A 16996-nucleotide genomic window follows, 5' to 3' on the forward strand; every position below is an offset into this window, starting at 1 on the left:
TTACCTTTAAACATACATACTGGTGAATAGATGGGCCTCTAACTTACTCTATTAAAATATCAGAGAACTTTACTAGCTCACTGACATTCTTCTTTGTGCCCACTAATTCAATAAACTTCCTTCTTATTATTTGCCAGGGACTGTATTACTGAAATCTAAAGACAAAATGGCATGTATCTTGTCCTCAAGGAGCTTATGATCTAAAAAAGCAAAGCATAAAAAATATCACAGTGTAATGTGTGATGGGTAGACAGTGGGACGAATTATATAATGAGGGCATGTATAAGATGCAATCCTAGTGTAAAGAAAGATATACGTAAATTTTTTTTTCCCCACTCCCTCATAGTAAATCTATCTCAAGGAGACAGGAGGTAACCTTGAATTGGGATGAAGATAAAGAATATACTTGGGAGATACAAGGGCAGACATTCCAGGCAGAGGGGACAGTTTGGGACAGAGTACAGTCAAAAACATGGCATTGTCTGGAAATCAGGAGGTGATTGAGTATGATTTGCACATAGGATGGCATGGGGGAGGATATGAAATTACACAGTATGAAGGTCCTTACATGCTAAGAGTTTCAGCTCTTTCCTCTGTCATTATTTTCCGTGGTGTGTTATGTGTACTACAGGTGGCACACATGATTTTTTGGTATTTCTTACACTTATGAAATTTATTTCATTTTAATAGTTATATATCATCAAAAAAAACTAACACTTCTAACTTGTGATTTTTATGGATATTACAAAGTGCCTTTCAACAAATCAATTTCCTCGAAATTAAAAGTAAAAATGATACGCATGTAAAGTAAAAAACCAGAAACTGATAAAATCTCTTAAGTGGTAGGGAATCATTGAAGGCTTTAAACAGAACATAGACCTGATTAAATATGTATATTATATAAGAAGATAGGTGCTATTGTTTTGTTGTAGTTGTTTTCGTAGTGGTGTAGCTGACAGATGGTGACGGTCTAAACCAGGGCAGAGGGGAAAATTATAATATTTAGGAGATAGCATGAGCAGGGCTCGGTGAGTAACAGGTGATTGGTTCTGGAGGTTGAGGGAAAAGGGTAGATCTTAGGAACTCCTCCTAGGTTTCTGACTTGGTTAGCTGGGGGGTTCAGAGTGAAATTCGTGGAAATGAAGAACGTTGAAGGAAGAGGAGTATATTCTGTTTGAAGTGCCTGAGAGAGATGTTCAATCCTGAGTTGACTATATCATTCTAGCACAAGATTCTGGTAGGTAAGTAGTAAAGTCTTAGTACTTTACACCTAGGAGAAGCCTAAAGTAAGGAGCTAGAAGCAAGAAAGGAGCACAGGGTAGGGAGTGGGGGCAGGCAGTGGAAGACGGGTCTGCAAAGGAAATAAAGGAAAGCAAAATTCAGTAGAATGATGTCACTACAACCAAGGAAGCAGGGTAGTTGCAAGGAGAAGGGAGTAGTAATCAGCTAAAATGATGCTTGAAAAGTAGTTACTCCGGGGGAAAGCAGGAAGGGACCAGGATTAGGGAAGATGAACAAAAGGGACTCTAGACTTTAGCCTTATCTTAATTTGTTTAATTTTTTAATTTTATGAAAAGAATGTATTCATAAAAATAATGTATTAAATACAATTTAAGTGTTCAATTGGGTTTGGCATTTAGAATACTGATTTTGAGAGCACTTGCAGTGAAATGGTAGAGAAAAAAGCTAGCTAGTTAGCAGGTAGGTCGAATTGTCAGTGAATGGTTTGGAAGTGGAGCATGTAAGATAGTCTTTTATTAAAGTTGCCTTTTTTTGTTTATGCCAGCGAAATCAGTGAACCAAGGGTCATTTGTTAAAGAGAATTCTAACTTACTGCTATTACCTTTTGTGGAGTCTACCATCTGTAACATAAAAAGGGATAGAAAGTCAAAAGGATGGGTAGGCCTTAACCTTTGAATAATCTGAGTATGAATTGCCTCTCACATTTACCTTCCCACTTGCAATCTTCTTGTGACCCATGTTCTTGGAGTAACAAACATTTAATGAGTCCGTCATATAGGACAGGCACTATTGTACTTAATGTCTGTATATTAGTCCTTTCTCTTTATGCCCTAATGCACAGTGTCAGTGAAGAGAATATTATTTTCTCTTTGTCCCTGGGCAAATACACACTTAGTTCTTGCATCTATTAAATGGGAAGTTTTGCCCATTTTAAGGTTGTGAGGCTTAAAGATAAGAAAGAAGCATCTAGACTTGAGCCTGGCACTCTATAGATGCTTCTTAAAAGTGTTGCTTTGTTGCCTCCTACTACCTTCTCTGCCCTTTCCATTAAGTGACTGTCTTTTTTTTTTTTAATTATTTATTTATGTATTTGGTTGCGTTGGGTCTTCGTTGCTGTATGCAGGCTTTCTCTAGTTGCGTTGTTGCAGTGCGTGAGCTTCTCATTGTAGTGGCTTCTCTTGTTGCGGAGCATGGGCTCCAGGCGCACGGGCTCAGTAGTTGTGGCGCACGGGCTTAGTTGCTGCGCAGTATGTGGGATCTTCCTGGACCAGGGATCAAACCCATGTCCCCTGAACTGGCAGGTGGATTCTTAACCACTGTGCCACCAGGGAAGTCCCAAAGTGACTGTCTTAACCAGCTCTTATGATAGTAGAATACTTCATATCATAAACTACATTTTTAGGACTTCAAATACTGTGTGTGAAGCAAAAATCAGTATGAGTAAATAAAAATCTATCAGTAATTTCAAAATCCTACAGTAAAAAGTAAATACATGAATAAATGCATCATCACTGTTAGCAAAAAATAAAGTACGAATTTTGTGAACCATATAATACATATAAAATGTTTAGTACAGTGCCTGGCACGTAATATGCATTTGATAAATATTAGATGCTGCTTCTGGTTTTGTTGTTTCTATTTGCTGTGGGACTTTTGGCAATTACCTCTCTAAACTTCAGTTTCTTCATCTGTAAAGTATCTACATCATTGGCTACTATAAGGATGAATAGACATGATGTATAAAAGGGCACAGAGGCCCCGTAGATGTTAACCTGTGTTATGACTGCTCTGACTAGCATTAGCGATAGAAGAAGGTGGTACTGCTAACAATACTATAAAATTCTCAGTTCCATAAATTAGAATGAGCAAATTAGCAATAGTTAGTTCTCAGTAACAAAGTAATTAAGAAAATTGCAAATTTTTTCTTCATTAAATCCCATACCTTTTACTTTTCAGACAGTACTACAAGAAGTGATTGAAGATGGCTCAAAATATGGATTAAAAAGTGAACTGTTTTCTGGCCTTCCCCAGAAGAAGATCGTGGTTGAATTCAGGTGAGTGCCTACCCATCATACGTGTTGGTTAATCAACTGGCTGGGCAGGTGAGTGTTTTACTGTTATCATCTGGTATCTCACAGAATTACACATGGAAAAATTAAAAATCAGCTGGATTATATTATTTCCTTAAAATCACAGTGAGTTGATCATTGAACCATGAATAAAAATTTTGGACTTTAATCAAAGTACCTAGTGATTATTATGTTTTTCTTTTTTAATTATGTATTAACCATTTTGTGGTTTTTTGGTTTTTTTTTTTGGAAGATCTAGTTCTTCCTTTTAGTAGACTCCTAAAGCACAGATAATGGTTACTATCATATTAAGAATTTCAGAGTAATGTGATTATCAGAGAACAAGCTTTGTTGTGTTTGTAATATATGTATATATATTTTTAGCTTTATTGAGGCAGAATTGACAAATAAAATTGTAAGATAAAGTGTACAGCATGATGATTTGATATATGTGTACATTGTGAGAGGATTTCCCCCTTTGAATTAGTAAATATATCTATCACCTCACATATTTACTTTTTTTGTGTATGTGTGTGAGAACATTTGTTCTACTCGCTTAGCAAATTTCAGTTATACAATACAGTGTTATCAACCATAGTCAACATGTTATACATTAGGTCCTCAGAACTTACTTGTCTTATAGCTGAAAGTTTGTACCCTTTTACCAACCTCTCCCTATTTCCCCCAGCCTCCAGCCCCTGAAAACCACTTCTCCAGTCTCTGTTTCTGGGAGTTTGACTTTTTAGTCTTTAGATCCCACATATAAGTGATACCATGCAGTATTTGTCTTTCTCTGTCTGGCTCATTTTACTTAGCATAATGCCCTACAGTTTCATCCATGTTGTTGCAAATGACAGAATTTCCTTCATTTTTAAGGCTGAATAATATTCCATTATGTATACATACCACATTTTCTTTATCCATTCATCTACTGATGGACACCTAGGTTGTTTCCATACCTTGGCTGTTGTGAATAATGCTGCAGTGAACATGAGAGTACAGATTTCTCTTCAAGATAATTTGTTTCCTTTAGATATATACCCAGAAGTGGGATTGCTGGATCATGGAAAAGATTGTTTTTAAATTACTGGTTTTTATACTCAAATTATCCCAGATTAGGCTCCTTTATTCTCTTTGCATGTCCCCTTAAGCCTTGCTGTACGTTTCTTTTTGGCATAAGATGTTCCAGTCTTACTCAGACCTGGAATTGTCCATTTCCCCCAAGAAGTCCTGGTTCCTTTTTGTGAGGAAGGTATTTAGAAGCCAAGTTCTGGGCTGTAGGAGTGCTTATTACTACTGGAACTCAATTTTTACTGATGTTACCAGTTCAAATCCAACATCACAAGGTCCATTACATGTAATGCGTATTATTTAAAATTACCAGAGAAATAGCCTGACATTTTAATGTGCCTCTAAATAGTCTTCATGATAACTTTCTTATATGCCATCAATAAAACCATCTAATCTATGAATTGTTCTTAGGTAACCAAAAAAGAAAAGGGATCACTTTCAGGGTACAGCTGACAGGATGACAGCTCTTGAACATTATTAGAGATATTGTATTTGCCTTCCTAAAAGCCAAGGAAGAGCTTCGATGAGCTGTTTTCCCGCTTAGAAAGATAGAACTTTCTAGAGCCTTTGTCTTAAGTATATGTTTTTGTGGAAGATTTTTAAAAATTGACATGGCAAATATTTCATGTTTTCTAACTCATTATTATAATTTATGATGATAACTTAGTTAAACTTAGTTATGATTAGTACCTGGAGTAATCAGAGGTGAATGGGTTTCATGGATTCCACATTTGTACTGTCTCTGCCACTCAGTCATGTTCTTAGAAAAAGCAGGCCCTCTAAGACTGGGTAAACTCATCTGTTTATGATAAGGACTGATTGTTGAGTAAGCTAACCTTTTTATGGAGCAGATATATGTTATGAATAAATCTTACGCTACCGGTGTGCTCCAATCAAGATATTTAAAGTTTAGTGTAAACGTTGTTGCATCAAAAGAACAGAGAGGGACTTCTGCAGTCATCCTCACCCCAGAGAGGAACTACACTAAGGCCATCTCCCAAGGAAAGTTGCCATCATTTCAGTCATCTCTTGCATAACAAGCCACTACAAAACTTGATACAGGGATTGGCAAACTTTAGCCCATGGGCAAAATCCAGCCTGCCATGTTTTTGTAAATAAAGTTTTATTGGAATACAGGCTTGCACATTCATTTACATATTGTCACAGTGGCTACTTTCATACTCTAATGGCAGTTGAGTACAGTAGAGTTGAATAATTGAGATAGAGACCAGATGGCCTAAAATATTTACTATCTGGCTCTTTAAGAAAAAGTTTGCCACACTCCTGATTAGTGTCTTAAAACAACAACCACTTTAACATTCATGACTCTGTAGACCAGGAAAACAGGGAGGACATAGCCTAATGATTATTTTACTTGCCTGTGGTCACTTATGCAACTCTGGTCATCTAGACATTATACTAGGGCTAGAAATCCGGGTGGCTCATTTACTTGTCTGGCATCTCACCTGAGGGCTGGCCAGGCATCTCTCTCTCTGCATTCTCCAGCAGAATAGCCAGACCTCTTTACAAAGGTGCTCAGGGCTCCAGGATAGTAACCACCTTTAATTCTTTTCATTCATGTCTTTACAGTGATGCAGGACACATACCCTTCTCTGGGGAGGTACTTCAGTACTTGTACACTCCTTGCTCTTACCTAACCAACAGCAAAGGAAAATCAGTAGGAAAGAAGAATAATATCTTACTACCCATTCACCCTTGAAATAGTGCCATCACAAGTTTCTTGAAACACAAAAACATGAAAAGTTGCCACCAGTGCTCACTTTTAACGCCTTCTTCTCAACGTTCACTTCCCCTTCACCATCCCTTCTCCCCAGCCAAGCTCAGAATACCAAGACCTTAGTCTTTCTTACTCACTGATTCTTTGGCTTTTCTCCAAAGTTTGTGTTTCCCATATAATGCTCTTTTTTGTTTATGCTTATGTCTAAAAATAACATGTTCTATTTGAGTTGTAGTCTATAGGCTTTTTGAATGGCAGTTTATTTGCTTATAGATTTGCCTCTCTCAACTTTTTTCTAAAGCAGTTAAGGAAGGCTGGAAGTTAAATGAGCATCTGAATGCTGATGAAAGCAGAGTCCATTTCCCAGCAGCCATCTTTGCTCTCTGTTATTTTCCATCTGGCATTGCTGTGGGACCATAGCTGCTTTCTCCCTTAGAAGTTTTCCAGTTGCTGTGGTGCTTATCATTGTGGTTTCAAAGTAGAGACAAACAGGTAGAGGAGAGGGTAAAAATTGATAGAAAACATTATTATTGAATTTGTCCTGAAAATGAGAGAGGTGGGAGGAGAGAATTTCTTTAACTACAGAGTTTCTTTAATATACCAGGCAACTTTCCCCTCAAAGCAAGAGATAGAATCACTGTGTTCAAGAAACTTACCCCTTAAATTGAGATGATGATGGTGATGATAGGTCAAGGAACTTGCTCATAGTCACAGAGCTGATTCTGAATCCTGTATCCTTAACCTTTCCTGCCTCCCTGATATATTGATATATGGTTGGTTTCCCTATATTTTGTCTGATCCAGGAGCAGTGTGATAAAGTGCCAGCGTAGATGACTGTCCCCCCTGGGCTTGGGCTCTACCTGGTAGGTAGAGTAAGAATTGAAGCTAACTACTGTTGCCTCTCTCCTCTCTGCAGAGTCAGCCTTTCCTATTTTGTTCCAATCAAATCTGCAGGAGCACAGCCAGCAGTGGTAGCCTTTCCTCTTCTTTCGTCAACACAGTCTTCCCCACTCCCTGCTGTTCCCCAGTGTGAAGTGTTCTAACAAAACAACTTGAGGACCTCTGGTAATATGGAAGTCCAGGAGATCAGGGTACCAGTTTTCACTTAGTAACTGATTCAGTCATCTTAGATGGGACAGTTTATCTCTCTAGTCTCTTTTCTTGTATGGAAAATAAGAGTAATATTATCTCTTTTCTTACAAGATTGAGGAAATTACATGAAAGAATTTTTTTTTAATTTTCAGTAAAGTGTCCAAATTGTATTCATAGTAGTTACTTTGATTGCCAAAGGAATTGAATTTGTATTTTCCATATCATTGTATTCCCTTCTGAGCAGGAATGTGGTGCCAGAGAATGGCAAATTGATGATTTCAAGGGAGGTTTTGTGAAGCCCTAGATAGACTCAGTTCTTCTAATTCTAAAGAAAAAGTACAAAAGCTGTGGCCAACAGGCATATGAAAAGATGCTCAACATGGGGGACTTCCCTGATGGCACAGCAGTTAAGAACTGCCTGCCAGTTTAGGGGACATGGGTTCGAGCCCTGGTCCTGGAAGATCCCTCATGCCACGGAGCAACTAAGCCTGTGCGCCACAACTACTGAGCCTGCGCTCTAGAGCCCGTGAGCCACAGCTACTGAGCCTGAGAGCCACAACTACTGAAGCCCGTGCACCCAGAGCCCATGCTCTGCAACAAGAGAAGCCACCACAATGAGAAGCCCGCGCACAGCAATTAAGAGTAGCCCCCACTTGCCGCAACTAGAGAAAGCCCGTGCACAGCAACAAAGACCCAGTGCAGCCATAAATAAATATTTAAATTTATTAAAAAAAAAAAAATAAGATGCTCAACATGGCTAATCATCAGAGAAATGCAAATCAAAACCACAATGAGATATCACCTCACACCTCAGAATGGGTATCATCAAAAAGACCACAAATAACAAATGTTGGCAAAAATGTGAGAAAAGGGAAACCTCGTGCACTGTTGGTGAGAACGTAAATTTATGCAGCCACTGTGGAAAACAGTATGGAGGTTCCTCAAAAAACTAAAAATGGAGCTACCATATGGTCCAGCAATATCACTCCTGGGTATACATCTGAAGAAAATGAAAACACTAATTCAAAAAGATACATGCACCCCAATGTTCATAGCAGTGTTATTTACAGTAGGCAAGATATGGAAGCAGCCTAAGTATTATCAACAGATGACTGGATAAAGAAGACACACGTGTGCGTGCAGACACACACACACACACAATGGAATAGTACTCAGCCATAAAAAAGAATGAAATTTTGCCATTTACAGCAACATGGATGGACTTGGAGGGCATTGTGCTAAGTGAAATAAGTCAGACGAAAAAGACAAATACTGTATGTTATTATTTATATGTGGAACCTAAAAAATAGACTAATGAATATAACAAAAAAGTAACAGACTCACAGATATAGAGCACAAACTTGTGGTTACCAGTGGGGAGAGGGAAGTAGGGAGGGGCAAGGTAGAGGTAGACATACAAACTACTATGTATAAAATAAGCTACAAGGATATATTGTACAGCACAGGGACTATAGCCAACATTTTATAATAACTATAAATGGAGTATAATCTTTAAAAGTTGTGATTCACTGTTGTATGCCTGGAACTTATATAATGTAAATCAACTATACTCACTTTTTTAAAACAATGCAAAAGCTATGTGAAAGCTTTTTTATTATTAGATAATATAAATACCTAGTTTTTAAAAATTCAAAGATTACAAAAGGGTATTCAGTGAGAAGGATGTGTACTCCCTAATCTAGTTTCTCAGTTCTCTCCATATGGGCATTCACCAATACCAGTTTCTTGGTTACCCACCTAGAGATATTCTGTGCATTTGTAAACAGATCACACACATTATTTGCTGTTCTTCTTGCTTTTTTCATTAAACAATGTAGCTTACATTCCTTTAATATCAGTACATCCAGGGCTGGCTTATTTTTATTATTTCATAGTATTCTGTTGTCTGGAGATTTTTTTTTTTAATCAGCTTTATTGAGGTATAATTACATACAGTACAATACAGTTCACCATATTTCAACATGTAATTTGATGAGTTTTGTCAAAGATGTCCAGGTCTCATCACCACCACTACGATTAGGAGATATAACAGTTTCTCTGTCATTTTTTTTTTTTAACCTTCATCTGTATTACTCTCTTTTATTCTGCTTACTTTGGATTTGGTTTGAGCCTCCCTTTCTAGTTTCTTACAGGAGAGCTTTAGGTCATTGATTTGAAACCTTTCTTCTTTTCTAATATAAACATTTAATGGTATAGATTGTTCTGCTTTAGCAACATCTCACAAATTTGCTAGTAAGGCAGTCCTAAGGGTCACCCTGTTGGCTGACGTTCCTTATAGGGATCACAGTCCTTCACTGTCCTGTTGTTTAGTTTCGTAAAACCAGTGTTGTATATATCTTTCTTGTTTCCTGGTTGTTTTAACCCTATTGAAGAACATTTGCTTTCTTTCTAAATAATGATTAAATGAATATCCTCATAGTTTCATGACTTCACAATTGTGCACAGGTATCTGTAGGATCAAGTTTTTAAATTGTAATACCCTTAAAAGGGTAAATATTGATAACAATGCTTTGGAGACAGACCAAAATTAAGCTATGTTTTTACCACTTTTTTTTTTTTAATATAAATTTATTTATTTATTTTATTTCTGGTGCATTGGGTCTTCTTCGCTGCACACGGGCTTTCTCTAGTTGCGGCCAGTGGGAGCTACTCTTCGTTGCAGTGCGCAGGCTTCTCATTGCGGTGGCTTCTCTTGTTGCGGAGCACGGGCTGTAGGCGCCTCGGCTTCAGTAGTTGTGGCGCGCGGCCTCTAGAGCTCAGGCTCAGTAGTTGCGGCGCACGGGCTTAGTTGCTCCGTGGCATGTGGGGTCTTCCTGGACCAGGACTCGAATCCGTGTCCCCTGAATTGGCAGGCGGTTTCTTAACCCCTGTGGGAAGTCCCTTTACCAATTTTAACCAGCTGTGTACTAGTTAATATATCTTTTTTTTTTTTTTTTTTTTTTTTTTTTTTTTTTTTTTTTTATAATATGACTTTTTTATTTGAAACACTGCTGAATTTTTTAACATTTTAGTTTTCCATATTTAAGGAAACATTTTCTCTTAGGCTATCTATGATTCACAGCAATTTGATAAAAAGTACCTTGTAAACAAAAATGAAGCATTTACTTTTTCTCTCTAATATATCTTTTTTTAATATTGAAAAACTTAGGAAATTTTCAAACATACACAAAATAGAGGAAAGGTATGTTAAGTCCCATAGGCTCATCACCCAGGTTCAAGAGTCCTCAAGATACTGCCAAATTTGCTTCATTATCTTTTTTCCTTTTTGTATCTCAAGTCCCTCATCACAAAAGATGAGAGTACCTTACATCACAGCTCTTCTGAGCATTAAGTGAATTAATGCATGTAAAGTGTGTCACACTGTGCCTGTCAGATAGTGAGTGTGCTCTAGAAGCATTTGCTATTGTTAAATTATTGATTACACCGTCTCAACCACCAAGAGTAATAAATGTGTTGCTTGAGAATTTGGAGTGGTAAATCCTATTTCTGGTTATCCTGGGAAGCTTTATATATAAATATTTCTATATTTTTGTTTTCATTTCTGATACAATAAATATTGATAGACATTACTCATATAAGCAAAATTTCTTTGGGTTCCCCAATAATTTTTAAGAAGTTAAAGAATTGAGAAGTAGTGCACTAAACTTAATTTCTAATAATGTACATTGTTTGTATCAAAACATATGTCTGAATTTCCTCATCTTTTTATCAGTCCTCAAATGTATCTGCTTCCTAAGTGTGCCACTTCTGTGTATGTTATGTGACTACCTCAAGAGTCACAGGATCGGGCTTCCCTGGTGGTGCAGTGGTTGAGAATCCGCCTGCCAATGCAGGGGACACGGGTTCGAGCCCTGGTCTGGGAAGATCCCACATGCCGCATAGCAGCTGGGCCCGTGAGCCACAACTGCTGAGCCTCTGTGTCTGGAGCCTGTGCTCTGCAACAAGAGAGGCCGCGATAGTGAGAGGCCCGCGCACCGCGATGAAGGGTGGCCCCCACTTGCCGCAACTAGAGAAAGCCCTCGCACAGAAACGAAGACCCAACACAGCCAAAAATAAATAAATAAATTTAAAAAAGAAAAGATGACTACTATCTTTAAAAAAAAGAGTCACAGGATCAATTTCACTAAGGACAGTTCTTTCTGAGATCTAATTTATCTTTGCTCTAAATGTCTAATCTTTAACTATCTTTGCCCTAAATTACCAAAGGCTGTAGTCCACAATTGTATTAAACTATGGAGCTATAACCTAGTTCATTTTAGAACCCTTGTTCTTAGAAGAGAAAAAATAAACTTTTGCAATTATCTTGCAGTTCACCTAATGTTGCCAAAAAATTTCATGTTGGACATTTGCGTTCTACCATCATAGGTAAGTGTCATTAGTTTCACAGAAAATACTGAGCATGCCTTTCGGGGCTGTATTTGGTAATACAGTCTAATGGTTTAAGGCTTAAGTAACAAAAGGACAAAAAACAAAGAAGTTGAAATTTATATGAGCTTAATGCTAATTAAATATGACCAAAAAAATGGAAAAAATTGGTTTAGAAATGGCAAAAAGAATTTGTTTCAAAACCAAAAGATTAACTCAGAAACCAGGTTTAACTGGTATGTATGTTTTGATTTTAACTTGTTAAAAATACGTATGCATATGAAGAAGGACTGAAAGATGCCAAAATGAAAATAGTTATATGGGATTGATAGTCATCCTCCCAATTTTTTTGTTCATATTTGTTTTATAAAAGAAACTCAGTCTCAGTCATGTGAGTACTAACTGGAGTTTTCAAGACTGAAAATTGAAACAAGACTATCCTAATAAAGAGAGATTACTATAGTGTACTTCATGGCTGTAATGCTTCAGTGTATAATAGGCTTATGGTTTCCATTTACTTAAAGCATGACATTGTGTAGCAGCCCAATCTTAAAACTGCAGTTAGAATTGTATAATATTAGAATTGGAAGGGATTTTGGAGTTTATCTCATGTAATCTGTCTTCCAGTATAGAAATCTGTCTTTTGCATGCTTACAAGAAAGTCATTTATTCTGTACTGGAATACTTTAAAGACTTGGAGAAATCAGTATTTGTGGCATAGATTGTTACCGCACTAGTCAGCTCTCATTGTTACAAAGTTCTCAAGCAGCATTTTAAGAGAGGAAATGACAGGACTTGATGAAAAAGAATATAAGAAATACAATGTGTAAGAAAAGCTGTTGTCTTACATGAGTAAGTCAAAAGCATAGGGTTGAACATGATAGTTGTTTGACAGTTGTTAAGGGAAATATTTGAATCAGGAAGAGATAATTATTGAAACTTACCATGTTAAGTGTTTTCATGTGTTATCTCAACTAGTTTCACAATAGCCCTGTTTATTAAGTACTGCGATTATAGATGAGGAAACTCAGATACCAAAAGTAACTTTCCCGAAGTCACACAGCTAGTAAGTATTGCAGCCAGGATTTGAAATTAGGCAGTCTAATTCCAAAAGCCTAGGTTCAGACATTTAGTTGGACTTATAAGATACTAAGGTGCTAAGAAAAAATAGGAATATAGTCTGAGTACCAGCTGCAAAAGGTGAGTCCTGTTGCTGAGACCATATACCTTGGGAAAGTCTAGAAGTAGGGAAACTGGAGAAGTAGCTGCAGTACTTTGTCAGCTATGCATATTGGCGAGGGGTTATTTGCAGAAAACTAGATCCACTCTAGTAAAAGCAGGAAGGAATTTACTATGGGATATTGAATAGTTTGCAAAGTTGTTGGGAGTGCTGAAGAAGCTTTGGATTAAGCTGACATAGATGACTCACAAAAGTATACCACAGAGCTTGATCATCAAGGGAGCTTCTGCCTTTTCTGCGATCACTGCCACTGCCACAGTCAGGAAACTGCCACTACTCCTGCCATGCCTTCTAGAATTCAGACTAGCAAAAGAGGCCACCTATACCCTATCTTTCACTTCCCTTGGAGGTCAGATGACAGGACACTAGGACCTCTAGTAGTGATGCCACTAAAAAACAAAGCCTCCACTACTGTGCTTGTCAGAAAAAATAAAGGTAGCTCCCTTTCCACCTCATTTCTACCTTCTAGATCACGTACAAAGTGTATCAAATTGCCCAAACCTAAATGACTTCTGGAACCCTAACTGCCAGAGATTCTGAGGAGTGTTATTTTTAGCTTTCCAGCCTCTGCAGTATGTGAGGGCACACTAGAAGGAGAGTGGAATAGAGGTCAAATGTCAAACCAGCATCAGCAGTACAGGAAGGTGGAGGCCTTGGACTGCTATGTGCTGTTAGTTAGGGAGCAGCATGAGAGGATGGACTTCATGATTGAAAGAAGGTGGAATGGGCTACCTAGAAAAAGAAAAATCAGTATGGCTAGGTTCTTTAGGACATAGCCAAATTACATATTTCCTGTTAACTACTGAGATTCTGTTATTTTCTGTCCTTGGAATTGACTTGGAATCGCAATTACTTGAACATGTGTTCCTAACCCCCATTAATGTTGAAAATTGTGAGAGTCTTTAGAATAACTACCTCCTCCAAAATAATTCCTTACTCCCTTTCCATAACGTAGATGAAAACACAATAATGAATGTTTTAGTAAAAAGAAATTGTTAGTAAATTTTGCCAAAAGAATTTTCAGTGTTATGCTTTGATATTAGAGAAGCACATGGTTCTTATACCAAAATGGATAATGAGAAACTGTGTATTTTATTGATTTACTAGGAAACTTTATAGCAAATCTCAAAGAAGCTTTAGGACATCAAGTAATAAGAATAAATTATCTTGGAGATTGGGGCATGCAATTTGGTAAGTAAATCTGAGGTTTTATTTTTCATATCATTAAGTTTAATTTCTTTTAATATCTCATTACTTAGTCACCTGGACAGAATACAGGCAGAATTCCATTGGATGAAGTAGTGCCTCCTACCTGTTTTTTTCCCCTAATGGCTCTTTTGCATAAATCTTGTATATTACTTATTAGAGTAATTCTCACCATACAAGTAAGTTTTCGGGGAGGAAGCTTCATACAATCAGAACGAGACCTGATAAATACAGACTTTTTTGGTTTTATTAAAGAAAAGTAGCTTACATTTGTTAGTTAAATGTAGAAGTAAGTATTAGGGAAAAAGTAAGCCTAGGTATACACCCTTCTCAACCACAGCCCTGCCATTTTTAAAACTAGTGAAGTCCAGCCTCCCTGGTCCATCCTACATGAAATGTCGTACCCTGGGCCAGTGGCATAAAGGAAGAACAAACTGGGATACTTTGGCTTCCCCTTAAATTGTACAAGTGGCGGAGGGGGGCGGTGAGGGTGAGGGTCAAAAAGAAAAGAGAGAAAGAGAAGAGTGAGACCCAAACAGTTCAGTGCCACAGATTATCTCTAATGTCATGAGTTTACTCAGAACCATTCCTAGCTCATATACTGCAGTAATCAAGGTGTGGAAGGACAAGATAAATGAAGTTGCTATGGTAGTGAAGGACTGGTAGCATGTGAAATGCGAACTTTTTATTAAAATCTCTGGCAACTACCAGGTGCATTTTAAGATTCAGCCCTAGTGTCACCTCTGAAAAGTGTTCTCTGACAGCCAGACACACCCTTGCCCACTTTCTCACATCACCAAGTTCCTAGTACCCAGCTCTACTCAAATAGGCTTCTCTCTTACTGTATTCTTCTGTGTGCTTCTCTCCTCTGCTAGGGGAAATGTTCCATGAAAGCATGGGCTGTGTCTTACTTATTTTTGTATCCATAGTGCTTGGCACTTAAGAGGCACTCAGAATGATGAATGAATCTGTCTTGGGAAGTATTTCACAATACTACTCCAAAAGAAAGGCTGTGTAACATTTTAAAGCTTCTGTAAAGTGCCAGTTCTGAAGTTCACTGATACTGTTATGTTCCATATCTAGTGAAATGAAATCAGTTTCCGAAAGACAGGTTTATCATGACCTTCTCTTATGAATATTATCCTTTCAGTTAATCAGAATCCTTTTTAGACCCTAAAAAGGGTACAACTTGAACCTAACAGTGCCCTTACTATTCACTGTGGAGGAACAGAAAACATGCCCTGCATTTTATAAACCCACCTGCAGTTCACAGTGGGTACTGAGAGGTTTGGACTCTAGGCTGAACAGTCAGATTTAATAGATGGCATCCACTTTATATCAGTTTGGCCGATTCAGGCATTTCACAGCCATTAGCAAATATGTGATTATGATATTCATTACATTTTAGCTGCAGGATTTTATTGTAGTGGTTTTTTTCTAAAGGACTACTATGGTTAATGATCTGTCGACATTTCCATTATAACCATCATTGTTGAAGAGTTTTAATTTTGGCTGTTCACCTATCCCCTATTAAAAGTTGGCAGACAGTTCCTAAGTACAGAATTAGTTTTTGAAAATGTATTAGGTTGAATATTAAATGGAATTGGCCTTTACTTGTCCTATTTCTGTTTTTCAGAACACTCTTTCCACACCCTACTCCCAAGACCCTGAATCATAATCCCATTTGCTTTTGCTTGAAAGTGAATAGTGCTGGTATATGTTTTAGTCATCCTTCTAGTTCCTGTCTAAGCCCCAAAGATTGTCTACCCCGTGTTTAGTAACATCCCACTTTCTGCTGAGCCTACATAGAAGAATGTACATCAGCAAGGCCCAGTGGCAATTGCTCCTTTAGATCTGAAGCTAGGTAACTGATATAGTTGTAGAAACAGATTAGCTTTTAAAGTAATTGCACTACCTGTAATTACTCTAGGCCCAGGCTGCATCTATCCTTTTGATCCAAAATTGTGGTCATCTTTTAGCAAAATATCTTAAGAGTATAAATATTCACAGTCCATACTAAGGATTTTCATTGTAGTTTACAAACCTCAATTATTTTTTAAAAAAAGGTTGAAATTAATACCTTCCCTGAACTTATCATCAAAGACTAAAAGAAAAAAAATTGGCAAATAAAAGACAAATCAAAGCAGATCAGCCAGATCAAAGCATTATGTCACCCGGTCACCTTGAATGGGAGAAGTAATCAGGGCTGTTTCAAGTTTTATCTTCAGTTATTTAAGAATATTGTAACACTAAGCTAATCCTACCTTGTTTTATTTTCACACCTACAAGTTTAAAAAGTTAGTTTTGAAAACACTTTCCATCAGTTTCTTTTCACAAATTTTGAGTGTCTAGTGCCTGGCATCACGATGTCCTTCCACAGAGTAGCTGCTCAATAAATGCTTGTTTTATTAATGTCTTGTAGAGAGGTTTTGGGCACCGTTAGCATAAAGATAAATTAGTCCCAGGCTCTGCCTTGGATGAGCTCATAGTCTTTTGGTTTCTGTGGAATTAATTTCAGTGAGCTCTTCAATATATTGAATTTATGATTCAATATATTGAATTTGACTTGTGTCAGTTTATGGGGTAGCAGAACGTGATAGTGTGTGTTTTGCAATATTTTCAGGATGCATAATTATGAGAGGTTAATCTTTTTATAGAACTATACCTGTTCCCTGCCATGACTGTTCTCTACTGTTCGATTGTATAATTTTTTCATTTATGGATTACTGTGCTAGGTCTTTTGGGAACTGGCTTCCAGCTGTTTGGCTATGAAGAAAAACTCCAGTCCAATCCTTTACAGCATCTCTTTGAAGTAAGTTGGCAAGAAACAATGTTCGAAAATGCTTCAGCTTTTTTTTTCAGAGTACAGTGCAGCTTCGTAACATATTTTTAATCCCAGAGGTTTAAAAAAAAAAAAAAAAAACTGTTCCTTAAAACAAGGACCCAAAACAA

General features: G+C 37.4%; 1 protein-coding gene across 8 annotated transcripts in view; it reads left to right on the plus strand.

Moving 5' to 3' along the window:
* Nucleotides 1–16996, plus strand: part of RARS2 (arginyl-tRNA synthetase 2, mitochondrial) — an 80035-nt gene that overhangs the window by 39335 nt on the left and 23704 nt on the right. For all 8 annotated transcript variants that reach the window (XM_082473978.1, XM_082473977.1, XM_082473975.1 and 5 more), the window contains 4 exons: nucleotides 3199–3296; nucleotides 11543–11598; nucleotides 13946–14029; nucleotides 16780–16856. In XM_082473978.1, coding sequence (XP_082330104.1) covers nucleotides 3199–3296; nucleotides 11543–11598; nucleotides 13946–14029; nucleotides 16780–16856 — 315 coding nt within the window. The remainder of the gene's footprint in view (nucleotides 1–3198; nucleotides 3297–11542; nucleotides 11599–13945; nucleotides 14030–16779; nucleotides 16857–16996) is intronic.

Source organism: Balaenoptera physalus, assembly GCF_965194825.1.
Source record: "Balaenoptera physalus genome assembly, chromosome: 9".
Lineage (NCBI taxonomy): Eukaryota > Metazoa > Chordata > Mammalia > Artiodactyla > Balaenopteridae > Balaenoptera > Balaenoptera physalus.